Consider the following 23359-nt stretch of genomic DNA (forward strand, 5'->3'; position numbering starts at 1 on the left):
GAGGAGGCACTCAAGGCCTACCTCAGTAGCCTCGTCGAGATCAACTTATAGCCTGTCAGACGCTGATCTGGACCGGATGATGAGAAGGTTCATCCAGGCCCAGATGCAGATGGGAGTGCTCTTGCCTCCCCCCCCCCCTCTGGGGGGAGCTCGACCCCTTTTTTCAAGCCAATTGCTCCTTCTCCGACCCGCTACCCGGGTTCGGAGCAGTTGGAGCCGAGCAGCGGGGTGGGTCGGCGCCGATAGTACTTGGTACTTCGGATCCGACCTCTCGGAGCCTGGATCCGAGCTTCGGATCCGGGGGGATCAGTGCTCCTTCGGCGCCGTCTGTGTCGGAGCGCGCTGTCCCTTCGGATCAGAGCGCTTCGGCGCCGGCTCCGATCCACTCCTCTGATCCGAGGGGGAGTGTATTGTCGGATCCTTTGGTCGAGGTCGGCTCCCCTTCGGCTTTTGATGTAGTGGAGAGGGCCCTGTTGAGGGTCTCCGGACCCCCGGCACTTGCTTCGGCTCCGTCCCGCGCTCCCTCTGCACTGGGTCAGGCTTCTACCATCCGGCCCTTGGGACAGCCCGCTCCTGTGCCCCAAGCTGTTCCCCTGGAACAGGTTACTGTTTGCGAGGAGTCCTCTGACAGCCCCCCGGAGGATGTTCCCTGCAAACATACGTGCAAAAGGAGGCACATTGACTCCCCCGAGTCTCTCACAGAAGACACGGATTTGGAGGAAGGGGAAGGCTCCCCACGGTCACCCCCCGAGGATGTCTCATTTGGAGACGACATGGAAATGCTCTGCATAAGGTGGGGGGGGTGGTCTGCCCCCAAGTCTTCCTCGGACGAGTTTGTGTTCTTGGAGGCATTTGAAGCGGGCCCGTCTACCTCTTGGGTGTCCCCTCCTGCCGACCCCCTGGTGGACCTCATTACCACCAGGGCGTGGAAGGAACCGGACACCGTGGAGCCAATCCCTAAAAGGCCCGACCGTATTCTGTCCCCCGGCTGACCGTGCCCATTGGAGTAGGGGGCCTCCAGTAGATGCCATGTTGACGGCGGCCACCAAGAGGGAACTTGCTCAGGAGAGTCCCTCAGTCCATCCCCCCGAGCAAGGAGTCTCGGATGATGGACCGCTTGGGGAAGCGGATGTTTAGTTCAGCGACCTTCTCTGTAAGGGCGCTGAACTATCTGGCACACGTGATTAGGATGCAGCGCGATCTTATTAAAGAATACGCTGCATCCCCCCCCCCCCCAGAGTCCATGTCGGAGGAGGACAAAGTGCTGCACTCCACCCGCATGGCCACTCCCAGGTCCGTCACCAATACCTCTATGCGGCTACTCTCCCATGCTACGGAAGGTGCCGCTAGAGCCGCAGGGGCAGGCCTAGTTACTAGACGTCAGGCCTGGCTCCGTCATTGCAATTTCTCAGAGCCCTTCAAGGTGTCATTTGCGAACGCCCCCTTCGATGGTTCTGCCATCTTTGGCAAAACTGTTCGTGACACTTTGACCCAGAGCGAGAAGGACGGGAAGACGCTGTCTGCCGTCGGAATCCACTTCTCTGCACCCCAGAGGCCCTATTCTAGGAACCAAAAGGGTCAGAAGAAGATGTGGTTCCGGAAGTCGCAGCAATCCCAGCCTGCTCCGGACAACCAGTCCTTCCATGGCAGAGGAGGACAGGGAGGACGCCGCCCTAGGGGCAGAGGGGCTCCCAGGAACTTCGGGTCCAGAGAACCCTTCTCTGAACGGCCCGCGCAGCAGCCCTGAGGGGTTGCCCGGCTGCTCCACTCTGGAGGCAGTCGGGGGACGTTTTACGGAGCACCTAGCGGCATGGGAGTCCATAACATCAGACCGCTGGGTTCTCCAGATTATATCCAGAGGATACCGTATCCCCTTTCTTCACTTGCCAAATTTGAAGTCCCTCCCCGACGTTCCACCCAGTCAGTGGGAGGCCGCTTTGGCAGAAATTGGCCATCTGCTAAAGAAAAGAGCCATCCAGCCCGTCCCCCCAGACTAGATCGGATCAGGGTTCTACTCCAGGTTCTTTTTAGTGCCAAAAAAGACGGGGGATCTAAGACCAATTTTTGACCTTTCACTCTTGAACCTGGCAGTTCCCAAGGAGAAGTTCCGAATGGTCACGCTGCAGTCTATTCTCCCCCTTCTGGGAGAAAATCACTGGATGTGCTCCATAGACCTCAAGGATGCGTACTACCACATACTAATGGACAGGCGCTCCAGGAGGTTTCTCCGCTTCCGGCTGGGAGCCAGTCACTACCAGTTCCGGTTCCTTCCCTTTGGTCTCACCACAGCCCCCAGGGTGTTCACCAAAGTATTAGCAGTGGTAGCGGCCCACCTGAGGCTTCAGGGGGTACAGGTCTTTCCCTACCTGGACGACTGGCTCCTCACCGCCCCAACAAGGCATCTACTACTATTGGCGCGAGACTCCTTTCTCCATCTTGCTCCCCATCTGGGCATCACAATAAACACAAAAAAATCCAACCTAGCACCCACGCAGTTCATAGATTTTATAGGTGCCAGGTTAGACACAAGGAGATTAATAGCCTTTCTCACTGCGGACAGAGTTCAAAATCTGCAACTCCAGGTGCGGGCCATTCTCCACTCAAGCTCAGTTCCGGCGGAGTTGGTCCTGAGGGCTCTAGGATCCATGGCGGCTGCTATAGCGCTTCTTCCTCTCGCCAGGTTCAATATGCGCATCCTCCAATGGACACTCCTAGTCCAGTGGTCGTATCTTGCTCTTCCTATGCATCATCCCATTGCGATCAGCAAGGCTTGCAAGCGGTCCCTCCTGTGGTGGCTACACTCTCCAGATCTCCACGGAGGCCGTCCATTTTGTGCTTCTCCCCCTCTCGCCACGGTGACTACGGATGCCTCCCGCCTCAGGTGGGGGGGGGGGCATTTTGCAGGCCGGACCATCCAAGGCACGTGGAACGATTCAGAGACCTTACTGCATATCAACGTTCTAGAGATGAGAGCAGTGCTCTTAGCGTTGCTAGCACTTCAGGCCTTTCTTCCCTTGGGAACAATTGCGATTCAATCGGACAACATGTCTGTTGTCTGGTATATCAGCAAGCAAGGATGAACCAGGTCTTACCCTCTTTGTCGAGAAGCCATGAGAGTTTGGGAATGGGCAATCTCCACCAACCGCTTTCTCATAGCAACGCATATTCCGGTTCGGTCCAACATCCTGGCGGACAAACTCAGTCGCACCATTCTCACCCCTTACGAGTGGTCTCTCAATACTCAGGTAGCGGAACGCATTTTCGCACGGTGGGGAACTCCTTGTTGCGATCTTTTTGCCTCTCCCTCAATCACCAAGTGCGACAGTTTTTTCGCTCTGATACTTCCTCCCGGAGGTTCCCCAAGAAACGCTCTGGTGCATGCTTGGCCACCCGGTCTTCTTTATGCTTATCCCCCCTTGCCTCTGATGCTCTAAGTTCTTCAGAAAGCCTCTCTGTTGGGGTGCAGAATGATTCTCATTGCTCCGTTTTGGCCTCGACAGATCTGGTTCCCCTTCCTAAGGTCTCACTCTGTGAATCCTCCTTGGATTCTAGATCCCATTCCGGATCTGATATCTCATCCATCCCACCTATCTCCTCCGAACCTGGACAACCTGAAGCTGACCGCTTGGCTGCTCCAGTTCCACTCTTGATCAGGACTCCCGGTATTTCGTCCCCTGTTGAGGCCATCCTGGTGGCAGCTCATAAGCCAATCACTAGGAAAATCTACCGCAGCAAGTGGAAACGGTTCTCGTTGTGGGCGGAGCGGCAAGGCCTAAACCCCTTCACAGTTCCTCTCCCTTTGGTGCTTGATTTCTTAACCACTCTTTTTAATGATGGTGCCAGCAGTTCCACGGTCAAAGAACAACTTGCGGCAATTTCCCATTATCACATTGGTCATGACTCCAATCCACTGATGTCGGCCAAGTTGTGTAAGATTTTCCTTAAAGGTACGTTTCTTCTCAGGCCCCCTGTAAAGCAAGCGGTTCCTCCTTGGGACCTTTCCTTAGTTCTCCAGGCCTTGACCGCCTTCTCGAACCGGCTACGGTAGATCTGAAATTCTTATCTTTCAAGACCGCCTTCTTAGTAGCCATTACTTCGGCCAAGAGAGTTTCAGAGCTTCAAGCATTATCAGCTAAACCTCCTTACTTGGTCTTTCATCCGGACCGTGTTTACCTCAGGACCAACCCGTCCTTTCTTCCTAAGGTAGCCTCTGAAGCAAACCTTAATCAATCCATTAACCTCCCTTCTTCTTTCCTAAATATGAAAACAAAGGTGAATACAAGCTTCACTCCTTAGATGTTCACAGGCAACTTAGATTCTATCTAAACAGGACGGCTGGTCATAGGCAATCCGACCAGTTGTTCATTTCTTTTGCTAAATTTAATTTGGGCAAACCAATTTCTAAAGTCTCATTATCTCGCTGGATTTCACAATGTATCTTATTGGCTTATCAAGCTTCGGGAAGGCCCGCACCGGAGGGTGTACATGCCCATTCAACCCGGTCAGTCTCTACCTCGGCAGCCTTTAAGGCTAGGATTCCTCTAGATGATATTTGTGCAGCAGCCACGTGGGCTTCATCTCATACTTTTATTTCCCACTACAAGTTGGATCTTTCATCTAGGGGTAGAGCATCCTTTGGCTCCGCGGTGCTCCGGAATATCCTTCCATGATGGCCGCCCAAGATTCAGGTAGCTGGGGACTCTGTCCCACAGGTTGCAGACAAATGAATCTCCTACTTCAGATTTAGAAGTTATGTACTCACCATAACGTTCCATCTGAGTAGGTGTATTCATTTGTCTGCAACCATCCCGCCCTCCTATCCCCCTGGCCTTTCAGTTTCCTGCATATGACGCGTTACCCTTTTCAGGGTGTTTTTGCTGTTGGCAAACTCTATCTGAGATCATGAGGGTAGAGCAGGGCATTATGGGTGAGGGGAGGAGCTGAGAGCTTGGATCCATAGCTGGTTAACCATGCCGGTTCGGATCCGATATCGGATCCATAACTCACAGGTTGCAGACAAATGAATACACCTACTCAGATGGAACGTTATGGTGAGTACATAACTTCTAATTACCCTATGGGACATGTTAAGGCAAGTAATTGGGTCAACACATCCCCAAGGGAGGAATTTTTGAAATACAAAATCAAGGATAATAGTGTCACACAGCCAATCAGGTTCGTCACTATGTATGCTAGGAATACCAATCTTCTCATGAACAGCATAAATACCAATTGGAATATTCTATCCAATATTCCAGAGTTATCAGGGGTATTATCTGACAAATGCTCATTTTCATTCCGCAAAGGAAGGAATTTGGCTTCGCATTTTAACCATTACAAGCATACACTCTCTACTGACAATACATCATTAGTTCAAACTACATTAACTGGTGAACAAGTGGTGGGTTGTTTTTCATGTGGGCATTGCAGTAACTGTGACAGAATTGTTAAGACCAAAGAATTTTCCAGTAGAAATTGTCCAAGGGTTTATCAGATATTATTTTTTGCAAACTGCAGCAGTGAATGGTTAATTTATCTCGCAACATGTAGCTGTGGTTCTTTTTATGTTGGTCAAACCTTACGCGTCTCAGAACACGAGTAACATTAGAACCAAAAAGCTAAATAATGCTTTATATAAACAGTCTCAAACATCCCACTGCCAAATTCTCTTTTACAGTTATTGACATAATAAGAGGTAATAAATTTAACAAAACAGGATGGCACTCATTGCTTGACTCAAAACAAAGGAAATGGATTACTATATTAGGTGCATTATTCACACCTGGATTAAATGAGCAATTGTAATTACACCAATAGGACGTAGTTCTGTTAATATATAAATGCATCATATTTTTGTCATTCTTTATCACTGAAGAAGGCTGTGCTATTTTTTGCCAGCCGAAACCGGTCTTGTATTGTATGATGTTTTATTTGTTATAATATAATAAATATTCCATCGGGTCCGATTTAGTTGCTGGCTTCATTTTGTTTTGCGGTCGTAGTGTATACCTCATTAAAATAATAAGTCTGCTTTAAATTTTAAGTAACTGGTGAGGGACACCATATCGATCAAACCTGGGCTAGTAATGGCATTAACTCTGAGTTGCCACCAGTCACTGGGTCCCCCGCTCTCATCCATTACTACCCTTTCCAAAATGATAAACTTGAAATTGTGGTTTGGAAATGTATTAATGTGCTTTGCCAGGGCATTTTTGGTGTTGCCTTTAGTTATATTGTATGTATGCTGATAAACACGTGTCCTGAAGGCTATTTTGGTCTTGCCAATATAAAACCCAGGACACGCCAGATATATAGCAGCATACACTACTTGTTTACTTGCACAATTACAATTCTGGTTGACTTTTATCCATCCATAACCTTTAATAAAGATTCTTTCGCACTCTAACATGTATTTGCATTGAGTGCAGTGCCCACATTTTGTCATTTTCCCAATACCAGGTTTTGTGATCTTGCCACTGGACTCCAAAAGGTTCTTAATGCTGAAATCCTTTTTGTATATTATAACAGGGGAGTCACCCACCTTCCCTCCTATGGTTTCATCACTCATAAGAATGAACCAGTTTCTCACCAATATGTCCCGTATCAAAGGGAATTGTAAGTTCTATATAAGAATAAGCCCATGTTGAAATGAGGCAGTTGTTGAAACCCTAAAATGAAGAAGGGTGTTTGAGTTTGTGGGTTTGCTGAAGATGTTAGAATAAAACTGGTTGTTCTCCAGATCCTTGGAAATCTGTACATCCAGGTAACTAATGGATTCAATATGAGTTACCATGGTAAACTCCAGAAAGGTAGTACTGGAGTTGAGAAACAGTAGGAATTCAGACAACTGCTCCTGGTCCCCTCTCCAGAAAATAAAGATGTCATCTAGGTACCGCCCATAGAATGAACAGTATGTCATCCATTCAGATGTGGAAACTTGGGAAAATTCCCATTGTGTCAGGACAATATTAGCAAAAGCTGGTGCACAGGCAGCCCCCGTAGCAATACCTGATTTTTGCTTCAAGAGATGTCCCTCAAAAATCAGGAAACTGTTTTCCCGGACTAATTGCATTGAAGTCCTAAGTGTAAGAATCCTGGTATGGGAGAATGTAGTCTGTTGGCACAAAAAAATCATAAAACAATTCAATGCCTTCCGAATGTGGGATGACATTGAAATAAATCTTTAATGTCAATAGTTAAAAAAAAAATAATGTTACTGTCAAATTCTTGTCTGATTTTTTTTTTTTTTTTTTTTTTTTTTTGAGACAGTCCCAAGAATCTTTTATAATATGGGAAAATGAACTCCGAGTAGCGTTGTCGCCTCACAGTAAGATGCTGTCCGGTTCGATTCTCAGCTAGAGCATCTTCTGCGTGGAGACATGCGTGAATGGGGGTACCTTCGTTGAAGATTGTGCGTCAGGGCTGGTTAAAAATCAACTACCAATCATTAGCGGACCGGAACTCCGCTGTGGTGACCCCTAACCGGGAAAAGCCGAACGACACAACAGTTTTTTAACTTCTGGTCCAAATATTTGGCAGTACTAATAGTTTTGGAACCTTTCGCATCCACTATGGGCCTTAATGGAGGGTGGGAGATATTCTTGTGGATTTTTGGGATCCATAATATCATTGGGATCTGTGGATGTTTGTGTGCAAAAAAACAGTTGTTCTTCAGATATCTGGTTTTTAAGAAATAAAATCAGAAAGCACCATGTCTACATGACTATATGCGATGTTTAATTCGTTGCGTGATATTTGTGCATATCCATCACCAAGAAGATGTTCTAGCATACAGTCAATGTACCTTTCCTGATCCATGACTACTAAACCACCCCCCCTTGTCAGGTTTCATGACTCTGATCTGTCTGTTAGAAATACTGTCTAGAAGGATAGTCTCCTCTTTAGTTAAATTGTACAGTTTACTATTGTCATTCACCCTATTTAAATCCCTGATTTCCTTAGTGCAAATGCCTTGTAATAGTTGTAAAGTGGGATGTAGTAGGGGGTTATAGTTATAAGTGCTTGTTTTTTTGCACCCAACTGGTAATTATTCCCAGTTTTACTTGTATAGACATTCAGATTTAGCTTTCTAGTATAAAGCATGACGTCAAGGATTGTTTTTTATGTTGAATTTCTTATAGGGTACAAAATGTAACCTTTTCTGAAACAAGTTCGCCCAATCTTTTGTAACTTCTATGTTACTTTAAAATTTATAATTTAAGTCCTGATGGTCGTCAGAAATAATGGAAATCTCACTGCTGCTGTCTAAAACTTGCCCTGTCTTGTCTGTTGCCAGTTCACCCGTCTCCCTTTCCCCCTCCCAGAAAAACTCTGGGGTAAATGGTGTTGGTCCCCCTGGAAACCCACAGTGGATCATCTCCGGTGGGTGTAACCTTGTTTCTGGATCCTCTCCGATCTCCTTAGGGGTTGACCTAAAGGGATGGGACCTGGGTGGTTGTCTTCACTGGGTTGCAAGTCATCAGTAAGTTCATCAAAAACATCATTGTTAACATTGCTATGCATTTGTACATTGTTAGTGTTTCCATTAGAAACTAATGGGTAGGCTACACCTGCTTCATAGTCTTTGGCATCTCTATCTAGTTTTTTACTCTTTCACCTTGATTTTCTCAACAATCATATCTATGTTAAAAAACACAGCGCTATACTCCTTATGTTTGTTACAAAAATCAATGTCATTTTTTAACAAAGCATCTAGTTTACTCAGAGTTTTGCAACAATTCAAATTTCTTGTCATTGTCCCTTATTAAAACTTCTAGTAACTCGCAACCTTGTCGGTTAAATAGTGAAACCAAGTCTTAATGCAGTTCAGAGCCATTTAAAATCCCTTTAGGGAAACGCCAGTACCTTAACCCTTTGGGAACTTGTTCCCTTTTCAAGCAATTCCCTAAGGTACTGGTTTTCTATTTGTAATTTCTTCATTTTCAAACTATCCTTTTCAAGGTTGTTTAAAATGGAACTTACAGTACCTTGGTTGAGGTTTCCAGTATCCGTGTGGTGAAACACGGTCATGTCCTTATTAATCTTACTTAATATTACCTCCTCATCCCAAGACTCCCTGTTCAGCATACAACCAGGGCAAGGCAGCCGAAAACGCAAAGGGAACAGGACTGCCATGGACTCTAATGATGTTGCAGTACCTGGGACTTCCACTTCAAACACAATTACAGGAACGCTGAGCCAAAGACATGAGAATTTGAGTCCTTTGTTAAATACAAGCAGTGATTTTAATCTAACCGAGTGGATTAATAGGGACATGACCGGGTTTCACCACACAGATACCAGAGAAACTGGTTCATTCTTATGAGCGACGAGACCATAGGAGAGAAGGTAGGTGACTCCCCTGTTATAATATACAAAAAAAAGGATTCCAGCATTAAGAACCTTTTGGAGTCCAGTGGTAAGATCACAAAACCTGGTATTGGGAAAATGACAAAATGTGGGCACTGCACTCAATGCCAAATACAAGTTAGAGTGCGACAATCTTTATTAAAGGTTATGGATGGGTAAAAGTCAACCAGAATTGTAATTGTGCAAGTAAACAGGTAGTGTATGCTGCTATGTCAGGAGTGTCCTGAGTTTTATATTGGCAAAACCAAAAATGCCTTCAGGGCACGAGTTTATCAGCATACTTAAGATATAACTAAAGGCAACACCAAAAATGCCCTGGCAAAGCTCATTAATACATTTCCAAACCACAATTTCAAGTTTATCATTTTGGAAAGGGTAGTAATGGATGAGAGAGGGGGACCCAGTGACTGGTTCCTTGAATTTAGAGAACTCATGTGGCAACCCAGAGTTAATGCCGCTACTAGCCCAGGTTTGAATGATATGGTGTCCCTCACCAGTTATTTAAAACTTAAAGCAGACTTTATTTTAATGAGGTGTACACTGTGACCTTGTTTTTCATTTCTATGCAAGTTTTTTATAGCACTGATAATTATTGCTCCAAGACATTTTGGGTTTTTATTGGACATATTTTATTGTATTGTGCTTGTTGCACAGATTTATACATATGTTCATATTTTCTCTACAAACAGTTGATAGTTTTGTATTATACCTACAAGCTGGCATTGTTAGTAATTTAGTGTTAGGGGACACATTTACCACATATATACATATTTTACAGTGGTACTAAGTAATGGCATATATTTTAATTTACTGGTAAAGAAACAATTCAGAAAACAAGGGAGTCTGTCTTTAAACATTTGTATGCTTAATTATTCAATTATTTAATTGTTTTCAATCAATGGCTTAATTGTATGTATAAAAGGATGGTCTTGCTGACTGTTGGGTATTCTGAAGAAGTCAATCCTAATATTTGATGAAAGCGCTTAATACATTTTATTTATTCCTGTATCCTGCTCCATTTTCGTGCTTTTTGTTACTTGGTGTTTTTCTTCAAATTTCTAATTTAAAAAGAGGGTTAGGGAGTTCCTTGACTTCCCAGAACACAAACCTATTCTTCCTGTTTTGGAGGTGGTAGAGGATGTTTTTATGGCCTCTTCCCTGACTCAGTCTTCTCTAACTCCAGCCCCTCGAAAACCAGGCTGGCTTTACAGGGTGCTGGACTGTCATAAATATCTCTTAAAACACCCTCTTCCTACTCTTCAAGGAACATTTTATCTACTGACAAAGCAGGGCCCTTCATAGGTTTGGCAAAAAAGTTTACAGATTTGCTACCTTAGCCATGAGGCCCCTTAACTGCCAGTTTGATATGATAAAATACCAACAAAGTATTTTGGACAAAATGAAGCAAAAGATATCCTCCCTGGAGGTAAAGAACGTTTCTAATGAATTGCTGGACCTTTGCCATTCCAGCTCCCAAGTGGCTAGACACTCATTGCACTGCAGCTGTGATGCTATGGAGGCCCTCTTGCCAAGTTGCTGTATCTGGCCTGTCATTTGAAGGCATGTTTGGCTTGGGGAAGAGACCTCGCAGACCGTGTCAAATACAAATGCCTAGATTCACCCCTGGATAAGGACTTCCTTCCTTTTTCGTCCAAAGGCTGAGGTTGTGCTAAAAAGATGTAAGATAAAGGAAAATCACTACAAACTGTCAAGTACTTCTTCTAAGTGCAGCCTACTAGGTCTAGTAGGAATTTTCCCACTAAACACTAATCTTTTCCCTCTGTCTAAATGTGGCTAGAGGAAGTCTCTGAGGGTTAGGCCTTAAATGCAGCAGCAGTCACAAAGGCTCAAGCATTGGTTCTCAGGAAACTCCAGACTGGCAAGTTCCAGGCTACAGGTCTCTGGTAGAGAGCAGCTATGTCTCTTCCTTTCCCTGACCCCCCCCCCCTCCAGAAAAGATAGGAGGAAGGCTATCCCTGTTCAAAGAAAACTGGTCCCTTATTACTTCAGGCACGTGGGTTCTGAAAGTTCTCAGACGGTTACAAGCTCTCTTTCAAAGAGCTATTAAGATACTATGGGTTACCTGTATGTTCCACAGAATCAGAAAGTAGAAGCCCTTTCTCAGATTCGCAACCTGTGCTGACAGGGCTCAGTGGGACCAGTACCAGGTCCCTAAATAGGGACAGGGTTCTTCTCCAGGCTCTTCCTGGTTCCCAGAAAGGAAGGCTCTTGACCCTACTCTAGACCTGTCCAACCTCAAATCAGTCCCTGCTGGTACCAAAATTCAAAATATTGGCTCTTCTAAAACTTCACCTGATAGCCCCTCGGACTTTAATGGATGCCTTAGACCAAAAAGATGCCTACTTTGCACATTCTTATAGAGTTTTCTTGCACAAGTTTTTTTCATTTCAGAGCAGATACCAGTCACTTTCTATTTTCTCCGCTGCCTTTTGATTTGTCTGCTGCTCCCAAGGCCTTCACAAAGTGTTTAGCTCCTGTCATCGCCTTCTGCAGAACAAGAGGGATCCATATTTTACCCCATGTAGACAATTGCTTCATTCAAGGCAAGAGTTAGTCAAATCTCAAGGATCTAACCTTCACTCTGACCTTTTTCACTTCCTTGTGGTTCACCATAAATCTTCACATATCCAACACAGACCAATCCAACAGGATAGTTTTCTTGGGGGGGGGGGGGCTGTTCTGGATTCCTCCCTTTAAAAGGCCTTCCTCCCTCCAGAAAAGGTTGTCTACGTGACTCTGTACTTCCAAAACATTTTGCAGAGACATTGTCTCTCAGCCAGGGTGTTCCTTAGAGCATTAGGCTACATGGATGGCATTTTGTATCCTCATAATCCCTCTGGCCAGGCTGCACATGAGGAAGCTCCAGTGGTACCAGCACTCACATTCCCTGGAGACAGAAATTCAGCTGATCTCTTGCATCAAGGAGAAATTTGCATGGAGGACATCCTTCAAGGCCAGACTTAACCACAGATGCTTCAGAGACAGCCAGGGGGCTCATTTCCAACACCTTCATTCTCAGGGCATATGGGAAGATCAGTTCAGACACAAGCAAATAAATCGGAAGAAACTGATGGCAGTGCAAAAGGACTTAATAGCTTTCAAAGATCAGTGAAAACCACAGTTATGTGGTACATAAGCAAGGGAGCACCCACTCTTGTTCTCTTTGTCGACTAGTGACACAGGTCCAGGAGTTCACTTATTCTCTGGGTTGCACCTCATGGCACAGCACCTCCCAGGGTTCAAAACACTCTAGCAGGTTTTCTCCGCAGAAACTTGATGGATTCCATGAGTGGCATCTGCATCAAAAAAAAATTTCTCAACATAGTCTTGAAGTGGGGATCCACACAGATGGACCTCTTTGCCACCAAAGAAAATGCTCAACTGAAAAGATTCTTTTCCAGGAGCAGATTAACCCACAGGATGGAGAACAGATGCACTCTCTCTGTTTCCAAGGGTCTTCCTAAAAATCAGAGAGGAAGGCCCAAGGGTCATAATGATGGACTAAAAATAAATAGTTGTTGGAACTACAAGCTTTGGGTATAAACTTTTTGTAGAGGTCATACCCAAAGTTCATGCTTCCAGCAACTATTTTTATTTATTTTTTTGACTTATTCCCTATTTAGTAGTTCTGGACTTATCACTGATACCAGGTTTTGCTCAGTTTGTCATCCTGATAGCCCCAGACTGGTCCATACAGTACTGGTATCCTCTGTTGCTAGGTTTAACCATTGAAAAACCGGGGCAGTTACCTCAGAGTGTGGACCTTCTAACTCGGAACAAGGGGAGGTTGTGCATCTCAATCTACAGACACTCAAACTCTGAGTAATTCCCCAAAATACTACTCTGAGTGCATTCTAAGCAGACAGTCAAAACCTTGTCAGAGGCTAGACTGCCTAGTACCAGAAAATCATACTCTGACAAATAGAAAATATTCTGCATTTAGTGTCAGCAGCAAGACCTCAAAACTAACTCGGCCAGTATCTGTCATTTTAGATTACCTGGCTACACTGGTAGACAGAGGCCAATCCTTTTCTTCCATTAAAAGTCATGCCTCTGTCATTTCAGCCCATATCCTTACTCTTTGTCCTAACTTTTCCCACCCCCGATGAAACAGTTCCTTAGGGGAGTGGTTCACATCGGACCTCCCAGGAGACAACCCACACCTCCATGGGACCACAATTTTGTTCTAGAGAAATTGAAGCTATCCCCCCACCCCCTGAGCCGGTAGCTTGTGCTGATTTGAAATTCTTAACCTGGAAGACTCCTTTTACTGGCTATCACCTCAGCTAGGAGGGTCTCTGAGCTGCAAGCTCTCATGGCAGAGGAACCATATCTCATGTTCCGCCCAAAGTATCACTCGGGAGTCATCCATCCTTTATGGTCAAGGACACATCCTTGAATCAAGGCATACACTTACCCACCTTCTTCCCCAAGCTGCAGAACCGGGGGAAAGAATCCTTCACTCCTTGGATGTGCACAGATAGCTTCACTACTATCTTGACAGAACTAAATATTTCAGAAAACCAGACCAACTCTGTCTTTTTTCATTGGTTCTGAAGGGGAAACCAGTCCCCAAACAGCCCATCTCCAAGGGGATCTCCCACTGTATTTCCTTTTGTTACAACCATCATGGCAAAAAGCCTCCAGAAGGCTGTACTAGGGCCACTTCTACCTCTGCTGCCTTCCTGAAAGGACCATCTACCAAAGACACTTAGAAAGCTACTACCTGGTTGTTTCTGCATACCTTTACCAGACTCTCCACTAGTCAACCTTCTCCAAGTTTAGAGCAGGCTTTGCCACTGTCATCTTGCAGGACATCCTCTCTTTTCCATAATCTACCTTGCATCCTCATCTCAGCTATGGGAATCATTCCACAAGTCAGGACTGCAGTAGTGAAACGCAAAGAACATAGTACAGCTGTGTACACGTACCATAAATGTAGCCGCTTGAGGTTATTCACACTTGCAGTCTTCTTTCCCTTCCTCCTTATTCCTTTTGCCTGCAGTAGTAGTCTGCTTCGGTTTTCCTCCCTAACCGGTGGACTGCTGGGTGTTTACCTTGCAGGTCTTTTTATTAAGATGCAGTTTTCTACAGTTCAGAGATTTTTTTTTCAATACTTTTAAATTATCACTTGACATAGGCACACATTCATTAATACAAAGGGAGACAAACCATGTTAACATTTTTTTCATTGCATGCATTACACTTGGCATGTGTTTTCTTTCTTTTTAATGATCATTAGTCCAGCATTACATAATTTGCTCAATCCCTACCTTTCCTTAAACCTCACGTCTCCTCTTGAACATTATTCTGCATGAGTTGTTCCCACAGTTTCCATTTATTTGTATGTTGCTTGTGGTTTTTCCTGGGGGCTACTACCTTCTAAGGGCGTCTGCCAGCCTTAGGAGAAGGGAATTTTTTGTCTGGTAATCGGGCTGGCCAAGGGCTTGCACATCAGGAAATCCCACAAGTCACGACTGCAAAAGTGAAATCACTTGAACATCTATATTTATAGTAAGTGTACACAACTGTACTTTTTCCTGATTTAGGGTTAGAAGAGATGACCCAGCATTTACTGTTTGCAGAAGGCTTCTGTGGATATTGGCTAATTTTGTCAGAGTTCTCACCCTGTACTCCATTAAGAATCAGTACAAGGACAGTGTTCAGGAAGTAGTTACAAAGTCTTATAGTGGGCTGTTTTAAAGTGTTGCATTTACATATATGTATTGTTTCTCTATATTCTCCCTTTAAATCTAAATTTTAAATAAAAATACATTTAGGAAAATGTTCCACTGACCCACCAAATTTTCACTGCATTGAAATAATGGTGACATACTGGTTTGGTTTTCTTACAGGTTGTTGGAAGTGTTCTGTATTTTACCAGCTTCTGCCTTGATAGATTGGGTCAGCCTCTGTTGAATGAGAATCCTCAGCTGACAGAAGGATGGGACGTTCCTAAGTATCCTTTTTAAAATGGAATCCTGCCCTGAGTCAGCATCAGTTGTGAGTAGAGAATGCATCAGTAGGCCTCTGAGGTTTTAATCTTAAGAATTTTGTGGGAATCCGTGGCAGCTGCATTTAACATTGTAGCAGCACATAGGGTACAAGCAAACTGAATTGTCTTGCATTTTATTTGTATAGTTTGGTGTGATGCTTTTTTTGATGGGAGGAGTGGCTGATGTAAATTTGATTTGTCTTGCTGTCATTTTAACTCTTTAGAAAGTTTGCATTACAGTAGAGTGAGAGCAAGAGCTATGACTGGGCTGTCATCGACAGGATTCATTTTGCCTGTGGTGTGAGGGAGGAATATCCATCCTCAACATATTTGGTCCTTTTTTTCTTGCCTGTAAGCTTCTTGGTTCTGAAGTAATAGATTGTATTTCTCTAACACTTAGCAGTGTTGCTGATTCACTTGTAGAATTGTTTTGCACTCTCCCTGCTCCCCACAGCTGACCTTCACTTCCTGTACTCAGATTAAGGAATATGTTCCAGCTACATTCCTCTGTAGGCCTTTAAAGCATATCTGGTCACTTAGTCAGCAGCACCAAACATGCTGTTTCTAAACCTCAGCCATAAGTGTTTAACTGAAATGCTGCCAGTGTGTATTTGTGATTTAAGTTGCTGTCATTGTACTCCACCATAAAGGGTGCTCAAACGGAGACTTTATAAGCTGTAAAATGCCTAGTTTGAAAAAGCTGTGTAAAATGTATCCGATTTCTTCAGCTATGGTATATAAAAAAAAATCTCATTACTCTAGACTTACAAGAATAGGGGTTTGTCAAAGGGAGACCACATCAACTTAAACTTCTTTGGGAGCATCACTGACTCTCTAGATAGCAGACATGCAGTTCATATATTGTATCTAACCAAGGCCTTTGACATCATGCTGCTATTGTAAATGAAAATAAAGACCTTAAGGATGGATAGCAAATTTGTTTACAGAACTCATCTTGTTAAAGGAACAGGTGCCATTTCAGAAACTAGAAAGGTGAGTTGTTGGTGGTTCATGGAGTAACAGCACCTCTGTGTGTGGCATCTACCTCTTGGTTCTCCAAACTACCAACTAAATTTGCTGATGACTGCAAGTCCGATAATTGTTTGCTTAGCATCTGATTACAATGTTACTGCAGGAAAAGGGCCAAAGCTGTACTAGTCAGTGTGCTACAGGTGGGCATAAATGCTAAGTGTTTCATTATCACCTGTAGATAGCACCCTCACTGCAGACTGATACTGTCATCAGAGAGCAATGTAGACCTTTCCTATCCTTTGAATACTATATAGAAGCAGTAATCAGGAACACTCTGTAGCTTCATTATTAGTGAGCAGTGTCTCGTTCAGGTCAAAAGAGGTTCATTCATCTACACTCTTCTCTTATCAGACCAGTTGTATAATGTCTTTTTTAGTATGTATTGATCACTGTCACATAGTTAAAGACCCCAGAGGTTTCTAAAACATTCCTAAGTGGACTGAAGATCTATTGCTAGCAAGACGTATTGAAGCTCCCTTCTGTACTCTTTTCAAGTACTGTTCTATACTCTGTTTTTTAAACTCTTGTAAGGTGATTTATGTCTAACATTATAAGTTGCTAAGGACTGCCCCCCCCCCCCCAATATTCTACATCTTCACAAACAAATGGCTCCACAATGTAAAGATTTGAAACTCCAGCAGTTGAATAAGACTTGTTTGCAGATTTTTTTTTTTTACTCAGTCCTCTCCCTCTGCAGAATAATGTTTTGTTAAATGTAAAATGAAAGGCAGCCTTGCTTATTGGATGGGTATTTGTAAATGCATCATAAGCTTGACTTTATCGTCTTGGGAGGCGGAAGGATGCCCTGAGAGAATTGGTTAATGGCAGTGTAGTTATGGTCCTAGGACTTGCTTTGTCTTCATTGTACAGCAAGTTCTTTGAATCTGTGAAAACTCATGTGCCACATCAGTACATCTTCTGCCGAAACTACATCTGATTTGCCATGTTGTGATTCAGCCTGGGGTAAAGCTTTGCAAGCAGAATGAAAAATGATGTGTCAGTTGGCAATAAGTTTAGTCAGGTGTCATTGTGGAACTTGAAGATGCTATTGTATCATTTTCTTTTTTGAAAAACAGTTCACCATTTCCAGCGGTTAACCATTCAGTGTCATCTTAATTAAATTGAAAAGTTCTGTATATACTTTTGTTAAGAGTGTATATACTTTTGTTAAGAGTGTATGTACTTTTATTAAGAGTGACATAGAGTTTGAATGTACAGACTACATCTTTAATCTTTAGTACTGATGATCATGAAGCCATGAGCATAACAGGGATGTACACTGTTCATTTCATTACCAGGGCCTTCCATCTAACATATTAATTTCTAATCTCCTCTGGAACTGGGAGTTGCAACAGAACCATTTGATAACGCTCCTGTGTTTGTCCATATGTACATAGGCACCTATATGAACTGAATGCCCTTCTTTTTGATAAGCAGAACCTTGTCTTAAAGATTTTCTTTATTTTTTGCTCACTTCGAGTAATTGTTTCACACTTCCACAATATTTTGTACTATGCACCTTCTACTTAAATGGTAACCCATATGTAATCTTCCCACATCATGTTTGCAGGTATCTCTCTACTTCAAAGCAAGATCTGTCAGAATACAGTGAAATCTACTTCCCTGAAAGTAAAAATTGATTAGAAATAGAGCCAGTCTTGTTGTACTGATAGATTTAAGAACCCTGAAATTTCAGAACATATTCACAGGAAGTCTTTCATTAAGAGATGTGCAAAGAGTTGTCAATACCTGTTAAGTAATCACCTCATACTGTATTTGTTTTTAGACTCTTGGCTTTCCTTTTTCTACATTGTTGTACAGTATTTCCCCATTGATTAATCTCAAACTTATTGTGAATGCCGAGTTCTGTATTGAGTCATGTGACTGTGTGGTTATTTTAAATTGTTTATATAAAACAAACCTACAACGGGCAAAACAAGTACTCCTTCCAAACCTAGCAGCAAATTTAAAAAGCAATGATAGAAGGAACTCGAGACAAGGCGGAATAAAAAATATTTAATCCAACATAAAAGAACAGATGGAAGCGCTTTCGCACAGAATGTGCTTCATCGGACAATTGAGTCAGTACAAATCGCATTTAATTTGTCATTCTAATACGTCATTAGCCAATCACCACAATATGCACATTATCTGTGTAAATCTCTAGACTTAAGCACTGCTTTTAAAGAAACCTTGTCGTTTAACCCAGGTTTCTTATCAGCCTGCGACTTGAAAATCCAGTGCAACTCCTCTTTAGTAAAATTCTTTATATCCCCACCACACGAACTATTACGCATCATCTCAACTACTTTAAAAACAAAACCATGAAACAAATTTTGTTCTAAAACGTGCTTTGATAGTGCATTATTAACATCACATCTTTTTATACTGTAGAAATGTTCACGTATCCTGTTGTAAAAAGGGCGATAGTCTTACCCAAATAAAAACTTTCACATAACGTGCATGTAGCGAAGTACACTATATTGGGAGTCTTACAGGTGACATGAAATCCAAAAACATATTTCTGCTTGGATAGTGGATGCTCAAACACATTTGAGCTAGCTATATAAGAGCAGAACTTGCAACTAACAATTCCTATGGGGTTAGAAACAGTTGTACTTCTTACCATATTTTCCTTGTAACATAGATGCCATTTGAGAGACTTTTTATGTTTATATCTAAAGAAGGGTTGCTCTCCTACAATCTCTGGTCATTCATTGTTAAAATTCTCCAACTAGACTCCAAGACATTAGGTACCTGCCCAAAGTCACAAGCATATGACAAAATTATAGGTACATAAGTATAAGTATAGGAAAGCTAAGAGTCTAAAAACAAATACAACAAGCAGTACGAGGGCCTGGAGAAGTAAATATTGTGGGAAGAAATATCCAGGGAATTGTTATGGTTAGGCTTGCTTAGGCCCTAGGGCCGATAGCCTAGTACCAAGCTATGTCCTCTATTTTGCACCCTCCTATTGTCCACAACATTAGTATAACGATCAGAAAAATATGGCTTGGCAACATCCCTTCTCAAATGATGGGAATTCATTAACCATTCAATTTACTTGGATATGGTTGTACCCTCTCTCCAAGAAGTCATCCCGCAGTGCTGTTAAATCCTTTACAAAACCATCCTCTGTATTATTGAGACGTGATACTCTCATTCTTTGACCCTTCAATATATTTCTATAAACATGGGGGGATGCATACTATTATGCTAAAGAATGGTATTCTAAAAGCTTTCCTATAAAGCCTGGTACTGAAACGTCCCATATATTCTCTTGATGCTAGAATGTCTAGGAAAGTGACCTTGTCCATAAGTAAATTTCAAAAAAGCAGAAGTTGTATGTAGAAAGGCGATGAAGGTCTCTAACTCCAGGTCACTACCCCCCCCAGTAGCAAACAGATGTCATCAAGGGATCTTCTGTTTAAAAAAAAAAATACAAAACCAACAAGTTCACCATCATTATTAAATATCTATTGTTCTTCCCAAGATGCCAAAACCATATTGGCATAGCTATTGGCACATGACGCACCCATAGATAGCTACGACTTCTGCATATACTCCTGAAACATAAAGATGTAATTTTCTAATACCATCCAAAAAGCGACTTGGCAAATCTATATGCTTGGCATCATAGCTACTGTGTAACATTAGATAGTGCTTAATAGGTTCATAGGTTTATACTAGGCTATCTGCCCCAAGGCATTTATAAGCCTAGCCCGAATTTTTGTGGCTTACGCCACCCCTTATATGAAAAAATACTGTACCCATTAGTTTGTTGTGCCTCTGTCCAGCAGTGACACAGAGATGATTCCCAGGGTAAACCTACGATCTCCCATCCACAGGTCAAGATTTCTCTTGAACAGAGCCAGCGAGGTGCTCTGCCTCACATGGACCGGGACTCTATTCCACAGCATAGGGAGTCTGAGTGATAAATCTATCCCTCCAGCACGTCCTATTTATATCCGTGCTAAGGTTTAAGTCACTTGCTCTAGTGGTTTTGGTGGATTTGGATTTTTTGAGGTGGAGCATGTCCATTAATTCTGGGTTGGACATGGCCTTGTATGTCAGGCACATGTCACCTCTGAGCAGACTGTATGCGACTGAATAGAGCTGGAGTTTCTTCAATCTGGCAGCATATGACAGATTTTGGAGTCCCTTTATCCTTTTGGTGAGAAACTTTTGGGGTGTCTCCAATTGCTGCAGATGTCGGGCGAGATGCATCCCGAATGGGGCATTGTACTCTATCATTGGTCTGATAAGTGAAGAGTACAGGGGAACAATGACCTCACTAGTTCTGGATGTGAATCCCTTCATGATCAGGTGGGCAATGTAGAAGGTCTTCCTAACCACTTTAGCAACGTGAGTGTCAAAAGAAAGGCCACTGTCAACCTGGGTCCCCAGGTCCCTGATAACCTCTTCTGTGCTTAGTGGATTGCCACCTATATGGTAGCTTGGGGTTACTTTGTTTTTCCCGAAGGGTATGACTATACATTTTTTGGCGTTTAACTTCAGGCCATGGCTCTGGCACAAGCTATCTGTTTCCGTGAGTCCCTTCTGAAGGATATCAGTGTCCGATGCACTTTCTACTATGGCGCCCAGTTTGCAGTCGTCTGCAGACTGTCAGCCAAAGTCCTCCCATGTTGGCCTGTACTTCTGAGAAGTAGATGCCGAACAATAGGGGGCCAAGGACCGAGCCCTGTGGGACACCACTTGTGACCGGCTTGGAGTCTGACATAGCGCCAGCAACTCTAACCCTGTGGGTTCTGTCCTTAAGCCAGTTTGCAACCCATCTTGTGACATATGGGTTTACATTTAAGCGGGTAAGTTTTTCTACAATACCCGAGTGGGGTATTGTGTCGAAAGCCTTTGCAAGGTCAAGGTAGGCTGTATGGACTGCCTTTCCCTCATCAATGGCCTTGGTGACTGTTTCGAAGAAGTCGACCAAGTTCAAAAGGCATGATCTTCCCTTGATGAAGCCAAACTGGGTCGGGTCCAATGTCTGCAAGTCCCCTATATCTTTGTTTATGAGCTCCATTATGATCCTCTCCATAGCTTTGCAGACTAGACTTGTTAAGCTTATGGGGCGGTAATTACCAGGGTCCATAGAGGCACCGCCTTTGTGGAGTGGGACCACAGTTGCCGTACGCCACTCCTTGGGCATGTATCCTGTGGTAAGGCTGAGATTAAACAGCTGCCTTATGTGCGGGTTTAATTCCTCATTTAGCTCGTGTAGCACACAGCCGGGGACACCATCCGGTCCTATTGATGCTGTGTTTTTAGCTTTAGAGAGACAGCTTTCACCTGCGCATTTGAGATGTCTGGGAGGCTACACTCCACTGGGATAGTTATCTCTCCTTTAGGGGGGGAGAGGGGGGTGAAGTTTGCACTGAACCTGTCTGCCAGTATGTTGGCAATGTCTGTGGGTTCAGTGATTTTTGTATCATTTTGGACTAATTCTGAGCATATCTGGGAGTTTCCACCCAGGTTCCTAACATAGCTGAAAAACGCCTTATGATTGTCCTTTGAATCCATGGCAATTTTTCTCTCAAAATTGGCCTTAGTTGATTTTATGAGTGCTCGTATTTTTTTACTAATAATGATCAGGGTGACTTCCTTTTATGGATTTTGTTCTATCATGTAATAGCTTTCTCCTCTTATTGTAAAGTTTGTTAATGGCTGGGGTCCACCAGACTGGACGTTTGCCCTTTGTGGAAAGAGTCTTGGTTTTATTTGGGATTGCCTGATCCATGCAGTCCTAGAGGTGTTCATAGAAGGCATTTGTAAGGGCTTCCGCAGCTTGGGTTGTGGTTTCCACTGTCTCAGGGGCCTTGAAGGATACCACACCAGTCTTGAGTAGTGTGAAGTTTGCTTTAGAGAAGTTCTTCACTGTGGTCTTTTTGGTTGGGGGAGGGGGTGGGATGTGGATTTCCAGTGAGATTAGTTTATGATCAGATCTCACAAATGAGGGATATACTTCGTGTGGAGCATTTTGTCCCCATGTTTGTGATAATGAGATCTAGTATATTTTCTCCTCTCGTGGGAACAGTGACTAGCTGTTCCATGGCATTTGAATTTATGAACTCCAGGAACCGTTGGGCTAGAAAGTTAGGGCTTGAGTAATGTTCCCAGTCTATATTCGGTAGTTGAAGACACCCAATATGATGGTGTTTGGAGATACATTTATACCCTCCAGTGTCTTCAGGAAGGCTGTGTGGGGTTCCTGAGTTTGAGAGGGTGGCCTGTAGCATGCTACAATTTGTAGAGCAGTTTTGCCTATGGTTAGTTGCACCTGGATGGTTTCGAAGCTTCGCGTTGCCACCAACCTGGAGGTGTGGGTATCCTTTATGAATATGGATACACCCCCTCCTTTAGTGGTGTGGTCCGGGTTTTGGGGCCGGAACACATGATATGAGGTAAAACCTAATAGTGCCGGGGTGCTCTCAGGAGCCTTGAACCAGGTTTCAGTTACAGCACAGACCTCGATGTTCTCCATACTGAGAAGGGCCTCGAGTGCGTGCATTTTGAGATTTAGACTTCTGGCATTGAGCAGCATTACCCTCAGTTTCTTTCCATTTTTGTTTTCTAGGGTGGTAGGTTTAGAATTTGAGCCTTGCCTAAAAAAGGCACTATGGGGGTGGCAAGAGCCTTAGCCAATATCCGGAATCCCAGGGGTGACAGGTGCAAGCCGTCCCTTGCGAAGCAGCATTGCTTGTCAAGCATGTCATCCCAGGCAGACAGACACTGGATCCCCTTTGAATGACACCAGACATTAAGCCAGTTGTTAAAGCTGATCATCTTGTCTCTATATTGTGGCATCATTCTTGGTGAAGGAAGGATACTGCTCAGGGTTAGGGTCATACCTGCCTGGGCTACATAATCAGAGAGCTCCTCTATGTCTCTCTTCATGTAGTCCAGGGAGGTACGTCTCGGGTCGTT

General features: G+C 43.7%; 1 protein-coding gene across 1 annotated transcript in view; it reads left to right on the top strand.

Moving 5' to 3' along the window:
• The window catches only part of ZCCHC8 (zinc finger CCHC-type containing 8), a 1340563-nt gene that overhangs the window by 486175 nt on the left and 831029 nt on the right, over positions 1-23359 (top strand). The window contains 1 exon segment of the mRNA XM_044068587.1: positions 15246-15349. Within this exon segment, the coding sequence (XP_043924522.1) occupies positions 15246-15349 (104 nt within the window).

This window comes from Protopterus annectens, chromosome 4.part0 (assembly GCF_019279795.1).
Source record: "Protopterus annectens isolate FY-2018-M chromosome 4.part0, PAN1.0, whole genome shotgun sequence".
NCBI classification, from domain to species: domain Eukaryota; kingdom Metazoa; phylum Chordata; order Ceratodontiformes; family Protopteridae; genus Protopterus; species Protopterus annectens.